General features: G+C 46.7%; 5 protein-coding genes across 5 annotated transcripts; 3 read left to right on the top strand and 2 right to left on the bottom strand.

Annotated features, from left to right (window-relative positions):
• Positions 1-244: 244 nt before the first annotated feature.
• On the bottom strand, positions 245-3,260 carry HD556DRAFT_1440268 (uncharacterized protein; the record flags this gene model as incomplete). The annotated part of the gene is made up of 11 exons (XM_041306090.1): positions 245-717; positions 770-844; positions 893-1,007; positions 1,043-1,090; positions 1,139-1,341; positions 1,394-1,446; positions 1,501-1,649; positions 1,716-1,766; positions 1,832-2,215; positions 2,265-2,867; positions 2,916-3,260. 11 exons carry the CDS (start codon positions 3,258-3,260, stop codon positions 245-247), a joined length of 2,499 nt encoding a protein of 832 aa, XP_041163249.1.
• A 503-nt stretch (positions 3,261-3,763) lies between these two features.
• Positions 3,764-6,863, bottom strand: HD556DRAFT_1440267 (uncharacterized protein; the record flags this gene model as incomplete). Its single annotated transcript, XM_041306089.1, has 10 exons — positions 3,764-4,443; positions 4,495-4,805; positions 4,856-4,892; positions 4,930-5,073; positions 5,119-5,492; positions 5,550-6,121; positions 6,166-6,365; positions 6,414-6,592; positions 6,647-6,671; positions 6,710-6,863. The coding sequence occupies 10 exons, from the start codon at positions 6,861-6,863 to the stop codon at positions 3,764-3,766; spliced, it is 2,676 nt and encodes an 891-aa protein (XP_041163248.1).
• A 985-nt stretch (positions 6,864-7,848) lies between these two features.
• On the top strand, positions 7,849-8,256 carry HD556DRAFT_1440266 (uncharacterized protein; the record flags this gene model as incomplete). Its single annotated transcript, XM_041306088.1, has 2 exons — positions 7,849-7,948; positions 8,003-8,256. 2 exons carry the CDS (start codon positions 7,849-7,851, stop codon positions 8,254-8,256), a joined length of 354 nt encoding a protein of 117 aa, XP_041163247.1.
• Positions 8,257-9,718: 1,462 nt separating this feature from the next.
• Positions 9,719-12,195, top strand: HD556DRAFT_191322 (cytochrome P450). The gene is made up of 11 exons (XM_041309850.1): positions 9,719-10,056; positions 10,110-10,206; positions 10,264-10,400; positions 10,453-10,578; positions 10,633-10,882; positions 10,932-11,054; positions 11,101-11,203; positions 11,257-11,343; positions 11,400-11,481; positions 11,538-11,660; positions 11,716-12,195. Exons 1-11 carry the CDS (start codon positions 9,905-9,907, stop codon positions 11,927-11,929), a joined length of 1,494 nt encoding a protein of 497 aa, XP_041163246.1. The 5' UTR covers positions 9,719-9,904; the 3' UTR covers positions 11,930-12,195.
• A 1,085-nt stretch (positions 12,196-13,280) lies between these two features.
• Positions 13,281-15,745, top strand: HD556DRAFT_191388 (cytochrome P450). Its single transcript, XM_041309851.1, has 11 exons — positions 13,281-13,540; positions 13,593-13,689; positions 13,744-13,880; positions 13,935-14,060; positions 14,115-14,364; positions 14,414-14,536; positions 14,589-14,691; positions 14,745-14,831; positions 14,888-14,969; positions 15,026-15,148; positions 15,205-15,745. The coding sequence occupies exons 1-11, from the start codon at positions 13,395-13,397 to the stop codon at positions 15,416-15,418; spliced, it is 1,488 nt and encodes a 495-aa protein (XP_041163245.1). The 5' UTR covers positions 13,281-13,394; the 3' UTR covers positions 15,419-15,745.
• The last annotated feature ends 511 nt before the right edge of the window (positions 15,746-16,256 follow it).

The raw sequence follows: 16,256 nt of genomic DNA, 5'->3' as shown, positions 1-16,256 counted from the left end.
TGTACAGTCTGAATTCTCGATAGGCGGGGCAGGTAATACTGGGTCTGCAGAAGGCGAAGTGAGTGTGTGTTCCTTACTAAGAGCACGAATGACAGGATCCAACATATCATCTGTAAATGCGGAGACGCGGGTAAGGTCATCCAAGGTACCACTGGTGGGTGACGTGGATGGAGACATGGCGGCACCAGATTCATGATTGCTATCTCCAGTGAAAGAGTTATGAAAAAAATCGTTTGCATCATCATCATGTGATGGAGGGGATGATTCGTTTAGAGTTAGATGCAGGCGGAAGCGAATTTGGGGGAGTAGAATCCAGGTCTGAGGAATGCATAAGCACAAGATTAGCTGAAAGAGACTCCGCAGTTGAAGGTGTAGATAGAGACAGGTTGGTGTCAGCAGGCAGTTGAGGTGTGTCAGGCGATGAGCTGCGGGTGGGTTCAATGGGCATGGGGGGCTCGACCTCGGGAGTGAGCTTCTCCCCATTCTTCATGTGTCGTAAACGGTCTTCGAGTTCCTCACTTGAGATAGGAACAAAATGGCACGTGCCAGTTGCAATGGCATCCGCAAGGTTCTCGAGGCTCTCTATGCCACCCTTTAGATCTGACGGATTCGCCCACTGCGGGTGAGTCCAACCAACAAGCTTGACCTGATGACGGCGGACGAGGTTATGATACTGCGTGAACTCTACAGTTGCAGAGAGGTCGTTAGTTATACTACCTGTATTTTTAGTTAGCACATAATTTATGAAAGCAATCAATCAAAAACCTACATAGCGAGGTGCGAAGGCCCATTCTGATAGCTGTTTTAGCCTTAGACACACGATCACGGTGGTTTGTGGATGTGTCTAGACAGACATTAGAAAACATTGTACCATGGTAATATAATCACTTACTCAAAAGTAAACCGCTGGCAAGTATAGTACTCTCGAAGTCAGTAGCCAACTGAGCAACATCCTTGCGCAAGTACAAACGAACAAATTGCTCGGCTGCCGAACTCGTAAAAAATGCCTTGGGTGCCATGGTAAATCTGAGACGCCACGGACCATGAAGACCATTGCTTCAATGCCCACACGCAGCTTGAGAGCCTCGAGCTAAACATATGAGACTAAGTATCCAAAAATGCAATTGACATTACTCACCTCTTCTTTGACATACTGAAAACTGCGACTACATTCAGCTGCACGTGTCCGAGTGGTTATGTTTGGAGGACGGTTACTAGCTCCTTTCTTGATAGCATCAAACTCAGCCACAAGCTTTGTCTTCTCTTCGTCTGTGAGGTCGTGATATTCGGCAGTGTGTTTGACTAAGTCTGCAACATTTGACTTCTCGTTGAAGTCCTTGCCTGCCCCGTGTCTTGTCAGTGTCGTCATGGATTATATTAGAAACTAGCCTACCATCATTACTCTTGAGACCTTTGAAGTGCATAAAGGCATGCCATGCACCCGTCCTGTGGCATTTGTGCCGGTGAATTGTTGATCCAAGCGAAAAGTGTTCAAGGTACCGATGGTGTGGCTGTTTGAACTTGGCAGCCAATTCAGTGGCCTTCACATTAAGGTAGCTGAGAACGGCTTGAATTTCTTGTTCTTCATCAAGGTGTTTGGCACGCCTGCGTTCTGTTAACTGCTGGCGAACTTCCTTAGACATCTTGACCTGGGGTCAACGTATACGGGAAACAAGTCAATGAGGGTTGTGGAACCGATTCATCACCATTCTGACAGTTTGGAGTTCGAACAAATGAGAGGGGAAGCATGAGGCTGCATAGCAATCCTAGTATGAGAATATATACAAGAAACATTAACGTCCAAACCAAATGCGAATTATGAAATTGAGACCTGGCAATCTTTCAACATGGCATCTGCATCTTCTTCAGAAATTCTAGCCTCCTCTTGCAATTTGACAACCCACCTCTTTGTCAAGTGTTTATCACAGATCTCGTAACAAACACGGTGAAAGGTGTCAGGATAACCCAGATTTTCCAGGATAGTTATAGTTCGGCTGCCGAAAGGGACGATTACTGAATTATTTGATGCCAGGGCCAAAGATGCCCGATGAATGGTACAATTTGAGGGAGCAGGTGTCGACATGTTGGTGGCTGGAGCTGTTGATGGTATCTTTCGAACACCCTTACCCTTCTGGTCTGAGGATGGATACGACCAGGGTGAAGACAGGTGTGTGTCAGAGTTGCTTGAAGACTCGACCACGGTGACATGAGTACCCTATACAGAGTATTAGTCACTTCATCATCATCATCATCACCATGCTTACCTTGTTTGTTTCCCGAGCCGAACACTGTTTTTTTGAGTTTTTCATTGGCATGATGGGCGCCACATAGCCGGTGACATTAGTGTGAGCCTTGACAGCACTGTCACCGGTGCGATTTTGGGTGCTCCGTACGTCAATCTGAGAGGCCACCCACGTAATTCGACCATCATAGCGCGGGACATAAGATAAGATACGTGAGTTGGATGATAGAAGGACCTCCAGTGAGCCATCTGGGCGGCCTGGAAGAACAAAGTGCGAAGATGATGGGGTGATTGGAGGTGAGACAAGTGGCAATAGGCTAGTCTCTGCCCTGCCTTTGCCCTTAGTAGGAGTTCGCATTTGCATTTGTGAACTTCCCACTCTCCATCCTTTATTGGTGCACGACAGTGTAAAGCTTTGAGCGAGAGGAGCTGCATATTTAGAAAGGAAGAGTTGGGTGATCTCAGCGACCACAGGATGTAGTTCGTGGTGCTCAACGAGGACTTTGGGGTTAATGTAGACATTGGCGTTGAGAGATTCGGGAACGATGGGTGTGCCTGGAGGTGTGGCGCCTGGATGATGCATGAAAATGGTTGAACCGCCTGTCAGTCTGTCGAGGACAGCGCACTACATATATGGTCAATATGAGAACAGCGCACTAGATAAAATACTTACCAAATCAAATATACGAGCCATGATCATCTCAACATGTGTGGTGCACACGCACCAATTTTGCATCTTGTCATCTGAAGACACCTTTTGATATTTGCTGGTGCCTGTTCGGTAGTGGTCCGTAGTCGATGTGTAGAATCCGTCTTCATCAAATTGCAAGTGTTTTCCATCCTCATGAAAGCCATGTGCGAGCATTGCTAAGATCGCTGATGGCCATCGTTCACATGCTCCTGAAATTGCAGATAGGTTTGGGGGTAGAGGAATCATAGCAAGTGTCTCCTGGAAACCGGTCACAGAAGGTGGCCGGTGGAATTGAGTCGAAGTTGAAGTGCTAGGTTGAGACGACATGATAGTAAGTGTGTAGAATTACGAGGCTCGTCAGTTTATGTAGATGGCAATTGTGAGGCAATGCACGTAATTGATAGTACTAGTGCATAAACGACACATCTAACATGCATCAACTCGTGCATAAACAATATACATGTAATACTACTCACGCATCAACTCGTGCATAAGTCATATGATTCAAATTTCAAATATAGTAATGATCTTTGATTAGCTCTAGACTGGTGACCAGTCCGTCTGAGGCAAACTGTTTTGAAGCAACCAACACATCAAGTCAAAGACTGAGCTAAGGTAGACTGGTCACCAGTCCTTCTATGAGGCAAACTGTCTTTGACGGTTTGCCTCGGACTGGTGACCAGTCTACCTTAGCTCAGTCTTTGACTTGATGTGTTGGTTGCTTCAAAACAGTTTGCCTCAGATGGACTGGTCACCAGTCTAGAGCTAAGGGTGAAAGAGACAAGTTGATATGAAGAGCGCAATTACATTTATGGAGAACCTAACTAAAACTATGCAGCTACTTCTGAGTCTATGAGATGATGATCAAGTCCTTCAATATAGTGATGTATGTGCTCGAGTTGCTGCTGTCCCAAATCCTCATCATTGTCATGGCCCTCACCCTCATCTATTTTCTCCTCCAATGTAGGGCAATATTCGAGAGGTGGAGACTGGGGAGGCACAACACGACCCTCGTGCATGCCAGCACTCATAGGCCCGGTGTACCCTGGAAGGCACTGAATTTGGTGGATACGCAACAAGTGGCATGCATTGATGGCTCGCAGGTGTGCCCAACGACAGTGCAACTCTGATGCCAATGGTGGATTCTCCGTTGTAAGGCGGGAGATGGCGAGAGGATAGTCAATGGCTTGGTCACGAATTTTTGTAAGTAAATGTCCCACTTCGACGTTAAGCTGATGAATTTCCTCATTAGCACGCTGTTGCTCGAAGTATTGAGTAGAGGCATGCCGGTATGCAGGATTTGCCCAATGTTTAGCTTGAATTGTGCCGTCCAATTCGCGGAGTAAGTCGAATTCAGCTAGAAATGAGTATTCGACAATTTGTTCCCACTGCATCAAGGGACGAGGAGGGTACAGTTGAGCAGCATACTTATTGTACCTTTGTAGAGCATTGCGGATGGCATTTGCACGACTCTTTAGCACAGTTGAGATTTGGGTGCGCAGTTTATAGCCTAAATATAATCAGTAGCGAGAAATTCAGAGATCAAATCAAAAAAATGTACCTAGTCCACTCATCTGCAATTTTGTCAACTCCAGTAGACGCATAACTACCAAATACTCAACATCATCAACTGCCTTGTGATATAGATGGTGCGTGATGCGTGATTGTGCTTTCAAATGCTCAGGGTGGTCTTTTCCCCATCGCACATCCAATGCCATCTGCTGTTTGTAATCCATGACAACTTCAAGCTTCTGATCACGTTTGGTGGCAGTGTGAGTATGGTGCCAGCGTATATTTGCGGTATCTTTTGCTGAAAAAATTGGGCACAGATCGAGCTTGCTGAATTCCACACGTGACACCTCATAATTATCCCTTTTGTACATTATTAAAGTTTCCTACTAGATAGAAATATAGATGCTTACTGGGCCTCCTCGTATTTGTTCAAAGCTTTGACATAGTCTACTTCAGTGTTAGTCTCATCTTTCCTGTGTCAGACGTTTGAGATATGAAAGTTCATCTTGAAGGTCATCTTCGAAGGGTGTGGTGGCCTCAGGATGTGAAGCTCGGAAATTGATCAAGAAACTTGTTGTTGTCGAGATGAGGTTTAGCGCTTGAACGTAATTTTGATAGATGAAATCCGCTAGATATTTATTAGCTAGTGTCCTTCCCACAACGCATGGCTTACATAGTGCGGCATATTGGTCCATGTCTTGGAAGCAAAAATACTCATCAAGTGCTTGATGCCGGTGGAAGTCTGAGGCATTGTGAATCTCACCAGTGAGAGCATTTGAACCTGAAAAAACTCGCTCGCAAGTTTCAAAGTCCTCCTTGCCAGCGCCAACTCTGTACTTTGAGTGGTGTTCCACTTGACACAGGTGGTTGTGAGCATGTCCGTGAAATGCAGGAACTACTCCCTGAAGGTTTAGTCGCTTGGCATCATTTGCTAGTGAGCTCCACATAATGATTTTTTCAAAGGCGCACTTGATGTCATAGCTGTAGAGGATATTACTGCCGAAAACATCCATGAGTTTCCTGATGCTGGCAATCGGATATTTCATCCTGTGAGAAGTCGTTACAAAACAGATAGATGGCAAATATGCAAATAAAATGACAAACAGTTCCCCACTTCGTACCATATCACATATTGTGAGCAAAAAACCATGCTGACACACAGTAATAAAGATGCCAGATCTCTTGAAGATGGCGAACATCTTTTTATGAGACTCAGGTGCAGCATTTCGCCAGCGATCGACACAGACAGTGCTCGGTTCCGAAGAGTCTCCAGAGTCGGGTTCATCTATCCAAGGGTCATCTGGATCACACAAGACACGTTGGTCCTGCATGTGGCGCGAACGTTGAACCTCGTCCTTGAATTGATCTACATAGGTTTCAGTGAGCCAAATTGAAGATAAGCCACATCTCGGGTCAAAGCATTCATTGCCACCATGTATGGCTGGGTCGATGAGCTTTGCAGAGTTATTACCGTCAAGGGCGCATAGAACCAAATACTCAAGAGGTGGTTCACCCACTACCTTGTACTGACATGCAGGACATGAATTGAGCATGCGCCAATTTGGCGTATTGTGACCGAGGGCAGCTTGAAGACGGCTTTCAACACGCCTCTCAAGTTCAAGGTAAACATCATAGGCAACTCGTAGCTGTTCAGCAAGGTGCCGCCGATAACACACCTATTTTATGTAAATATTGGTTTTGATGAAAAGAATTGACTTACGTTGTGAAGAAAAGCAAGCTTTTTTGCTTCTGCATTAATGCTGTAACGCGGGCACACACGGTGGGTCTGGCGGAAGACATCGAGGGTGCGAATCGTGATAGCAATTGTAGGACGAAGGGGAGAACTGCCAATGCAGCCATATTGGAGTAAGGTAGCATTGATGAAAGGCGAGACATGATTAAAAGTGCGGGTAGTGCGATCTAAGTTACATGAGATATACAAATTGCTAAGCGTAGAGACCAACTCACCAAAAATATCAACCACCTCAATTGAGAATGAGCTATCACTAGTGGCAGGAGATGACATAGTTTGATGGGTGTGATGGTGACGGTAGTTTAGAAGTGCATCTGTAAGGTCGTCATATTGAGTAGACCAATCAGCAAGCTGCTGGGCTATGCGACCACTGCGATCACGCAAGTCAAGACGTCTGCAATACATCAAACTGACATGTGGATGATGATATGGAGGGAGACTAACATACCTTGGGCATCCAGTCGTGATTTGCTCTAGTTCCGCATATAACAATAACTCATCTCCCCGTGACTAAGTGAGAACCCTTCTTCCCCAGGAGGAGGCAACATAGTGTCGACATCTATGGTGCAGGAAGCAAAGTCGTGTGCATCTGGTGGGGTAGAGGTGTTTGCGATGGGCTGCTGGTTTTCAGCATTCAACAACCATTCACGTTCCCTCAAAGACATCTCTAGAGCACGTCGTTAGCACAAAATAAGCAGTGTAGTGAGTCATACTTTTGAGAAGGGATGCTTGTAGTACATTTGCCTCTTTTTGACGTTGTTGAATGTCGCCAGCACATTGCCTTTGAGGTTTGGTCCCCCCAACATACACAGTACACTTTCTTGAAACACCGCCTACAGAATGACGTGTCGTGCGGCCGGTCATCTAGGAGTAGTGGTCGTTGTGTCGTTGTGGTTGTTGTGAAAGTGCGAGTCAGTGTGGTGTGAAGAGGTAAGTAGTGTAAACTCCCACGTACCTCCTTGTGTACATCAATATAAGTATGTACAGGCACATAGATAAGGTGTAGATCCTGAATTTATAAAGGAGTAAACATAATACAGTAGAATAAAAGAAAAATAATCACGAAGATACGAGCTCGCTGTTGTTGATGACGAGCGGACAGGTGGCGGCGTTGTGCCCGTTATGGGAGGCGAAGGAGTTGCCCAAACAGGTGATGAAGTAACCAGCACCCGCTGGTGTGCACCGGCGGTTGTGCACCGGCGGTGCTCCCTATGAAAATAATATAAGTACATAGCTTAGAGTAGCCTATAGCACCGCTGGTGTGCACCGGCGGTGCTCCATATGAACGAGTTTAGACTTTATTAAGTGTTACTAAGATTGCCATAAGGCCAGTTTACTCACTCGGTAATGTGGGAAACATAGGTGCTGCTCACGCCTTCCGTTGTTATTCCGATTGCAAACTACACTCTGCTTGCCTTGCTTGACATTTCTTTCAGCGTTCTTTTGCCACTGTTGTTTTCGACGCCTACTCATCCTGACGGTCTTGGATTTGATCCTGCTACTATTGGCTCGTGGATGGCGTTGTTTGGGATCACGAATGGTATCTTTCAAGCATTATTCTTTGCTAGGATCGTCGATTGCATTGGTCCGAAGCGTTTATTCTGTGTCTCAGTGTCGTGCTACGCACCACTCATGGCTATGTTTCCGATAATGTCGTGGATTGTACGCGCAAGGGGAGAAGTCGATCATGCAATCACGTTTGCCTTGCTTTGCCTTACAGGTATACGAGTCGCATGGTCTATAGCATATGGTTTGTGTTGTAATGAAATCGTCTCATCGTTACCAGTAACCCACTTAATTACAGGGGCCATTTTCATGGTTATCACAGCTTCTGCTCCTACAAGCAACGTCCTTGGTGCCATCAATGGCCTCGGCCAAACCTCTGCGTCGGTAGCTCGTGCCATTGGTCCCGCCTTGGCAACTTCGCTCTTTGCTGTATCGAAGGAGCACAACCTTCTAGGAGGAAATGCAGTTTTTGTCGTCTTGATTGTGTTGGCCGGTGGATTGAGATGGCTAGCGTCCCAGTTGCCAGATGAAGTACAAGACAGGGACGAGTAAGGGGTGACTCGCAAGAGAAATCGATATATCTGATTGCACTGTGTTTATCACTAGGTATTTATTAATGAGTTGCTGGATCTCAGGGTAGGCATCTGAGCATATTAGATTTGACCACTGCTCTTCTTCACAATTGTAGGTGGCCCCTGTCCAGCGGGCCCATCAGCCTTTCGTTTGCCCTTGGGCTCCGCCTGAGCACCTCTCCGAGAGCCTGTGGGCCTCTTGTTGTCCGGCGCAAATGTCCAACTGCCAACCTATCAGTCAGTGTCTTCGAGAACGAGATAGTAACATGCACCCACATTCCCGAATCCTTAACTAGGGTCATTTACGGAACGATCGACCATTGAAGTGCACCACGGTTGCGACTACGGAAACGGCGATCAGTAGGGTGCAAAAGCGGAGAGTATTGGAAGCACATCTGCTGAGCTCGTGGAGTGGTTGAGAGGTAGGGACCATGGAACAGGGTGCTAAAGTGATCGTCAAGTGAATTGTAAAATAAACAGGGTCAAGATACATACGAAGAGGGATTCACCAAATATCGAGCGTATCTCCTTGAAGATGAACCTCGCGTGAAAATGAAGTGCTGTGGATAGTGTAGGCGAGGTTGTATGGCAAGGGAGGGAGTTGCGTGTGATCATATTTCAAGTTGAGGATATATATCGACGTACTTTGAAGTTTGTGGTGTCTCACAAATAAAACTCGACAACAGCCAAAACCTAACGCTTGTGTCTGCCAAAAGCCTGGTTTTGTTGAAGTCTCGTATCGTTACGACGTAAAATTTGATCGGCTTATCAAACGTGCTCAAAAGCTTTCAGGACCAAGCTGAAGCTTGAAGACGACTTGAAAATTTGAATGAGCTAAGAACTGCCGTCGCGCAGCTGGTTTGGATGTCCGAAAGCGGGGAAATCGATCCACGCAATAAGACTCAGCTACTGACAAAAGTATGATGCATGATGGTGAAGTATAAAGTTAAGATTCTGTTCAAGTGCACAGCTTTGAACAGCATGGGAATTCGTTTGTGTTCGACAAAGCCCTCCTCCACTAACGTGGGAGTCGGGGATCAAAATCTCTATGTTTTCGCCTCATTGCTACCACGATCTCCGGGAATTGGCAAGCTCTGAGACCTGAATCACTGAGCCGTAGGAATTCATAAGGCATCAAGCTTCTTGCACTAGTAAGTGAGAACCGGGGTGTTTTGCAGATGGGCCTGTTATCAGTTCGAAGTACAAATTTCTATTTTTAGAATGGTGACCCACTTAACTCGAGTCGAACCTCCATTACATTTGTGAACTAACGGTCCTGTGCCACGATCAATCCAATGGGTCATCGAGAACGACATAAAGATCTACCTTGTGTAATCTTCAGGTGGAGTCGAAATGTCTTGGAACACGCGCGTCTACTACTAGCTTATCACCAGGGTGGTCATCAGGCCGCGTTCCTATACTATAGGAAGACCACAATACGTGACTCGCACAGGTGCGATTTATCAGCGCAGGTGTTCAATCCGTGTTTGTATAAGTACTGATAAGTCAGTGTGATCATGCACTCTAGTCTCATTGTACCTCACAGCACGTCATCACCTCTCTGTTCTGGAGTACTTAGGTTGCAAAGTAGCGGGGTGTCTGAATCGTAACTACCAGCAAGCCGGACCATGTCAATGACGATTATCATTGCATGCACCCTTATCATTATCTTAGCCAGCGTCTGGATAGTGCAACAACGATATCAGGCCGCAAGGTGGTTGCCATTACCCCCTGGACCACCTGGACGTTGGCTATTAGGAAATACGATGCCAAAGTCATAGTAAGTCTTTTTCAAGGGACATCAGCATTATCTCTATCTAACTCCTCACGCAGTGCACCCATTCAATTCGCGAGATGGACAGAACAATTCGGACCTGTGTTCTCGCTCAGACAAGGCCATAGGATTTTCGTGGTTATAGGACGTCATCAGGTCAGCATCAAACAATTCATTGTCTATCCATGCATGGAGTAGATCACGTCATAGTAGGCTGCAATGGATATCATGGAAAAAGAGGGAGCAAATCTTGCCGACCGACCGCGTTCTATTGCAGTGCATGAGACGTTGTCCGGCGGGTTGGGAGTGTTGCTTCAGGGCTCTGGTGAGAGATTGCGCCGGGTGCGCAGGTACGCATCTTGTCTTTACCACGTGCGATCAGCGAGACTGAATGTAAAGCAGGGCCTTGCATGCAGGCCTGCAATCCAAGGTTGCGGAGACCTACGAACCCATCCAGACCAGGCATGCGAAGAATCTGATTCTAGATATCTTGAATGATCCAAAGAACCACCAAGGTCATGCCATGCGGTACGAACACTGGCTATTTCTTGCGCAGTACATGTGTTAATTCGAAGATTTTAGTTATTCAGCTTCGGTGGTCATGTCCTTCACCTATGGAAAACTTACTCCGACCTCATATACAGATCCTGAAGTCGTTGCCGTCAATGAGACTCTTGCGCATTTTAGTCAAGCTATGAAGCCGGGAGCATACCTTGTGGATACGTATCCAATACTGCGTTTCATCCCAGGCTATCTGAGTCAGCTGAAGGTATGGCACAAGGAAGAACGTGCTCTCTATGACAGGCAGTTGGACGCAGTGCGAACGCAGATGGTTCGTGATTTTGCTGTGATGACGGACGTGCTCGCTCACCACTGTGAAGCGTGAGGGGACTTCAAGTCCATCCTTTGCGAGGTTCATGTTAGAGCACCAGAAACAGTACCAGCTCGGAGATGAGGAAGTGGCATATCTTGCAGGAGTAATATTTGGGGCCGCTTCTGATACGGTAAGTTCTTACATTGCATCGCGTCTTCACTCAACAACTGTTGTAGACTGCATCCGCAATCACAATGATGATGATGGCTGCTGCCACTCATACAGATGCGCAGGCTCGCGTACAAGAGGAACTTGATAATATCGTGGGGCGTACGCGGCGTAGGTTATGCCTTTTCTTTATTCGTCTACTGACTGAGATAGCTCCTGATTAGTGCCGACATTTGATGATCAGGAAATGCTACCACAGGTTACTGCGTTCATGCTTGAGAGTTTCAGGTGGAGACCTGTCACTCTTGGAGGTGCGTCTTATTTGAGTTGTGATCACGCGATAATGAACGACCACCTGTCACTGCAGGCTTTGCGCATCGTGCGACGAAGGACATCATTTGGAACAACTACCTCATTCCTGCAGGTGCGACTGTGATTGGCAACCATTGGTCAGTAGGCAATCATTTTCGTCCTCTGACCTTTGGGTCTGACGCTCGTGTTTCAGGGCTATCGCAAACGATCCTGAAGTCTTCCCGGAACCACACAGGTTCAATCCTCAGCGTTGGATTGACGATGCAGGTCGTGTGCGCAGTGATCTCAAGTTTTTCACTTTTGGCTTTGGCCGTCGGTGAGTGGCATCGTTCATGTCTCGACCGTTCTCATTCCTTACTTGAAAATTTCAGAGTATGTCCTGGTCAACATGTCGCGAATCGGTCGGTCTTTATCACCACGGCTCTCATTCTATGGGCTTTCCGCCTTTCGGAGAATCCTGCAGCGAAGATTGACACGCTTGCATTCTCGGACACACCAACCATACATGCTGCTCCGTTTGAGCTATGTTTTGCGAAGAGGATCGATGAGAATGTGGTCAGGGAACTATGCGCACCGGGCAAATAAAAGACGTTTATTCTAGAAACTTGAATCTTTGTGCAAAGGAGTTCGTCCCGCGTTCTGGAGTCTTTTCGTTATCTGTCCGACTCGGACTCCTTGTTACACCTGACTTCACATATCCTCAAACAGGCATGACTATAATCATCAACGGGTTTCGCCTAGTGTTACCACGCATCGAGTATCTCTCGATACACCGCAATACTCTCCAAGTTGCGTGGCTGATTGTAACCTTTTGCCATTCAATCACTTCGCCACCCCACATGCGGTTTCTTCTTCTAGCTGGCCAAAACGAAGAACAGGCAGCAGACAACTTAAATTTGCTCTCAAAGTTGACACGGGTTTTATTGTGTGCTTCCCACTCTCATAGTTCCGGTCGCGGTAGCCTTTATCGCGGCTGACAGTCCCATCAGCTATAATTTCTTTCCCTTCACTCCGAGGCACTTGCGCTGAAACACCTTAAGCTATGTGACATCTCTCGCTCAATTCTTACAAGCACTTCAAAGGTGAATTCGATTCGGACAACCTGATCTCCCAGAACATGCCTGTCCTTCAAACCTTGAACACTTCTACGATCCTCCGCGAACATCTGGTTTACGTATGTTCACTACTTGAACATTTTAGTCCACCACCTTTTTTCTCCGACCGCTTCCGGCAAGACAGCAATCCTTTCAAAAAATTGCATGGTGCTCTTTTATGGCTTACCGCATGCTACAGAAATGCTCGCAGCTTCGACGTCTTGCTCTCATCGACCCAGACGAGTGTTTCCTCGATGTACTTGATATGTATTTCGACGATGCAAATATCAGCAGCCCCGCCCTTGCGCTTACTCAACTATGTCTTGCTTCGTCTCATTGTGACTGCTGTTAGGCATTTGCATCACATTAATAATCCATACACGTACAGACACGTACTACTGTCATTTATAATACATACGTGAGCATCGGTCGCGATTATTCGCATTCTTTCGCTAATCAAGTGCTCCATGCACATGATGCACTTCTCTTAGTACGCATGCCGAAGTTCGGAGCACAACATTTCATTTTTAGAATGGTGACCTCACTTTGGCACTTTCGCTTCCAAATCGGCCTCCACTATCATGATCACTGTGTGTTGTATTTAAACCGGACGGTCCTGTGCAATCCAACGGGTTATCGAGGACGACGAGACCGACAAATCCAATGAAGTCAAAATATCTTGGTACTCACGCGTCCACCACTAATCACCAGGCAGTCATCCAACTATCACATTTCGTACGTGAACGTGGAAGGAAGACGGCAGTACATGACTCACATATCCGATTGATCCGTGCAGGTGTCGAACTTGTGTTCATAAGACAGTGTAATCATGCACCGTAATCTCAGCGTACCCGTCGCACATTACAGCAAGTTGCCGCTCGGTTCTGGAGTACTTAACATGATGCAAAGGCGTGGGGTGTGCTGACTATCAGCAACCTCAATCATTCAAAGTTTCAATGGCGATTCTCATTGCATGCACCCTTATTGTGTTGGCCAGCGTCTGGATTGCGAAGCAACGATATTGGCAGGCGGCAGGGCGGTTGCCATTACCCCCTGGACCACCTGGACGTTGGCTTTTAGGAAATGCAATGCCAAAGTCATAGTAAGTCGTTGTCGAAGGACATCAGCATTATCTCTATCTAACCCTCACGCAGTGCACCGTTTCAATTCGCGAAATGGACAGAACAATACGGACCTGTGTTCTCGCTCAAACAAGGCCATAGGATTTTCGTGATTATAGGACGTCATCAGGTAAGCGTCAAGCAACTCATCGGCTAGCTAGGCATGAAATGGGTCTCGTCATAGGCTGCAGTGGATATCATGGAAAAAGAGGGAGCAAATCTTGCCGACCGCCCACGTTCTATTGCCGTCCAAGACACATTATCTGATGGATTGAGAATGGTTCTCGAAGGCAGTGGTGAGAGATTGCGCCGGCTGCGCAGGTAAGTATCTTGTCTCTACCTGGTGCGATCAGTGAGACTAAATATAAAGCGCAGGGTCTTGCATGCAGGATTGCAACCCAAGGTTGCGGAGACTTATGAGCCTATCCAGACCAGACATTCGAAGAATCTAGTTCTGGATATCTTAAATGATCCAAAGAACCACCAAGGTCATGCCATGCGGTACGAACTCTTACTCTTGCTCCCTTGGTACAGGTGGTAATACGAGGATTTTAGTTATTCAGCTTCGGTGGTCATGTCTTTCACCTATGGAAAAACTACTCCGACTTCATACACAGACCCTGAAATCGTTGCCGTCAATCGGTCTCTTGCGCGTTTTGGTCGAGCTATCCAGCCGGGAGCCTACCTTGTGGATACGTATCCAATCCTGCGCTTCGTCCCAGGCTACCTGAGTCAACTGAAGGCATGGCACCAAGAAGAACTCGCTCTTTTTAACGGGCAGTTGGACGGTGTGCGAAGACAAATGGTTCGTGGTTTTACTGCTATGACAAATTTCCTCACTCGTCACTGTGAAGCGTGAGGGGACTGCAAGGCCATCATTCGGGAGGTTCATTTTAGAACACCAGAAACAGTACCAGCTCGAAGACAAGGAACTGGGATATATTGCAGGAGGAATGTTTGCGGCTGGTTCTGATACGGTAGGTTCTTCAAGTTACGTTGCATCGCGTCATAAGTTGATAATTGTTGTAGACTGCGTCCGCAATCACGTTTATGATCATGGCTGCTACCATTCACAGGGATGCGCAGGCTCGCGTACAAGAAGAACTCGATGACGTCGTGGGGCGTACGCGGCGTAGGTTATATCTTTTCTTTGTTAACCTACTGACTGAGATAGCTCCTGATTAGTGCCGACGTTTGCTGATCAGGAAATGCTGCCCCAGGTTACCGCGTTCATGCTCGAGAGTCTCAGGTGGAGACCTGTCAGTTTTGGAGGTACATCTTATTTGAGTTGTGGCGACGCGATAATGATCGACCACCTTGCAATACAGGCTTTGCGCATCGCGCGACTAAGGACATAATTTGGAACAACTACCTCATTCCTGCAGGTGCGACTGTGATTGGGAACCATTGGTCAGTAGGCAATCATTTTCGTCCTCTCACCTTTGGGTCTGACGCTCATACTTCAGGGCTATCGCAAATGATCCTGAGGTTTTCCCAGAACCACACAAGTTTAATCCTCAGCGTTGGATCGACGATGCAGGTCGTGTGCGCGGTGATCTTAAGTTTTTCACTTTTGGTTTTGGCCGCCGGTGAGTGGTATTGTTCATCTCTCAACCTTTTCTTATGCCTTACTTGAAAATACCAGTGTGTGTCCTGGTCAACATGTCGCGAATCGGTCCATCTTCATCAATACGGCTCTTATTCTGTGGGCTTTCCGCCTTTCGGAGAATCCTGCAGCGAAGATTGACACACTTGCAATCTCGGACACTGCAACTATACATGCTGCTCCGTTTGAGATATGCCTTACGAAGAGGATCGACGAGAATCTGATCAGGGAACTATGCGCACCGGGGGAGTAAAGTCGTTTATCTAGGAACTTGAAAGTTCTCATTGTACTCGTATCATATGTGTTGGCGCCGGCGTCCATCGTCTTTCACAATAAGAAAGGCTACTTTCTTGTCTCTCCCCAAAAGCTTTTGACCTTGGTTTTTGTCGAACATAGCTTTATTTGTAGTTCGTGCAACACGCGATGCGTCTTATCCTATGTAGTATACTGTGTTATGTCGATTAGTAACCAACAAAATTCTCCTCCACTTCGGGAGTCGAGGATTGCAACAACCGATGAAGTGGAAGCGTGAAGATGGAAACAGATCTAACAACGATCATCGTTTATCATGCACAGGAACATGTGTACAATCATCGCTTTTCACTTTACTACAATCATACAGCCATAATCCAAGTTGTATTGAATTATCATGCATCTTGTAATTCCCACTGCAAGTTGCGTAGCCTAGCAGTACTTCCAAATTTGACCAGGGCTTCGAGAGTGGTTTAGGATTCCTTCTGCCGAGAGACAAGCCCACGCAGCTCCCTCGCAACACCTGGATGTTGGCCCAAGTCAGCCTGTGCTCACGCCTCCACGAGTCTAGCTACAGTGGGTCACCATTCTAAAAATAAATCGTTGCAAACTTCAGTAGCCGCTTGACTACGCCTATTCCTAACTTTGCCTAACCTTCTCTTCTTTGACAAACAACAACTAAAACAGCGTTTTACGAACTACAAGCGACTAAAAAAAACTACAAGCGCGCACTAACCAAATCCAACTCGAGGTGGGAGCCTCGAAGGATACTCAAAGGTCCGTTTTGGGTTTTTCAACTTTCAGATGTGTCACTGTAGACGGTCAAGATTCTACTAGTA

The sequence above is a fragment of the Suillus plorans genome (assembly GCF_016647745.1).
Source record: "Suillus plorans strain S12 chromosome Unknown HD556scaffold_13, whole genome shotgun sequence".
NCBI lineage: Eukaryota > Fungi > Basidiomycota > Agaricomycetes > Boletales > Suillaceae > Suillus > Suillus plorans.
Note: the sequence above shows the minus strand (reverse complement) of the source record. Positions and strands in the feature narration are given on the sequence as shown.

Coding starts and splice junctions, on each gene's coding strand:
- HD556DRAFT_191388 (XM_041309851.1), top strand. CDS start 13,395: ATGGCGATTCTCATTGCATGCACCCTTATTGTGTTGGCCAGCGTCTGG. Junction 14,365..14,413: donor ACGGTGTGCGAAGACAAATG/GTTCGTGGTTTT, acceptor GTCACTGTGAAG/CGTGAGGGGACTGCAAGGCC. Junction 14,537..14,588: donor TTGCGGCTGGTTCTGATACG/GTAGGTTCTTCA, acceptor TAATTGTTGTAG/ACTGCGTCCGCAATCACGTT.
- HD556DRAFT_191322 (XM_041309850.1), top strand. CDS start 9,905: ATGTCAATGACGATTATCATTGCATGCACCCTTATCATTATCTTAGCC. Junction 10,207..10,263: donor TGGTTATAGGACGTCATCAG/GTCAGCATCAAA, acceptor ACGTCATAGTAG/GCTGCAATGGATATCATGGA. Junction 11,344..11,399: donor GAGACCTGTCACTCTTGGAG/GTGCGTCTTATT, acceptor CTGTCACTGCAG/GCTTTGCGCATCGTGCGACG.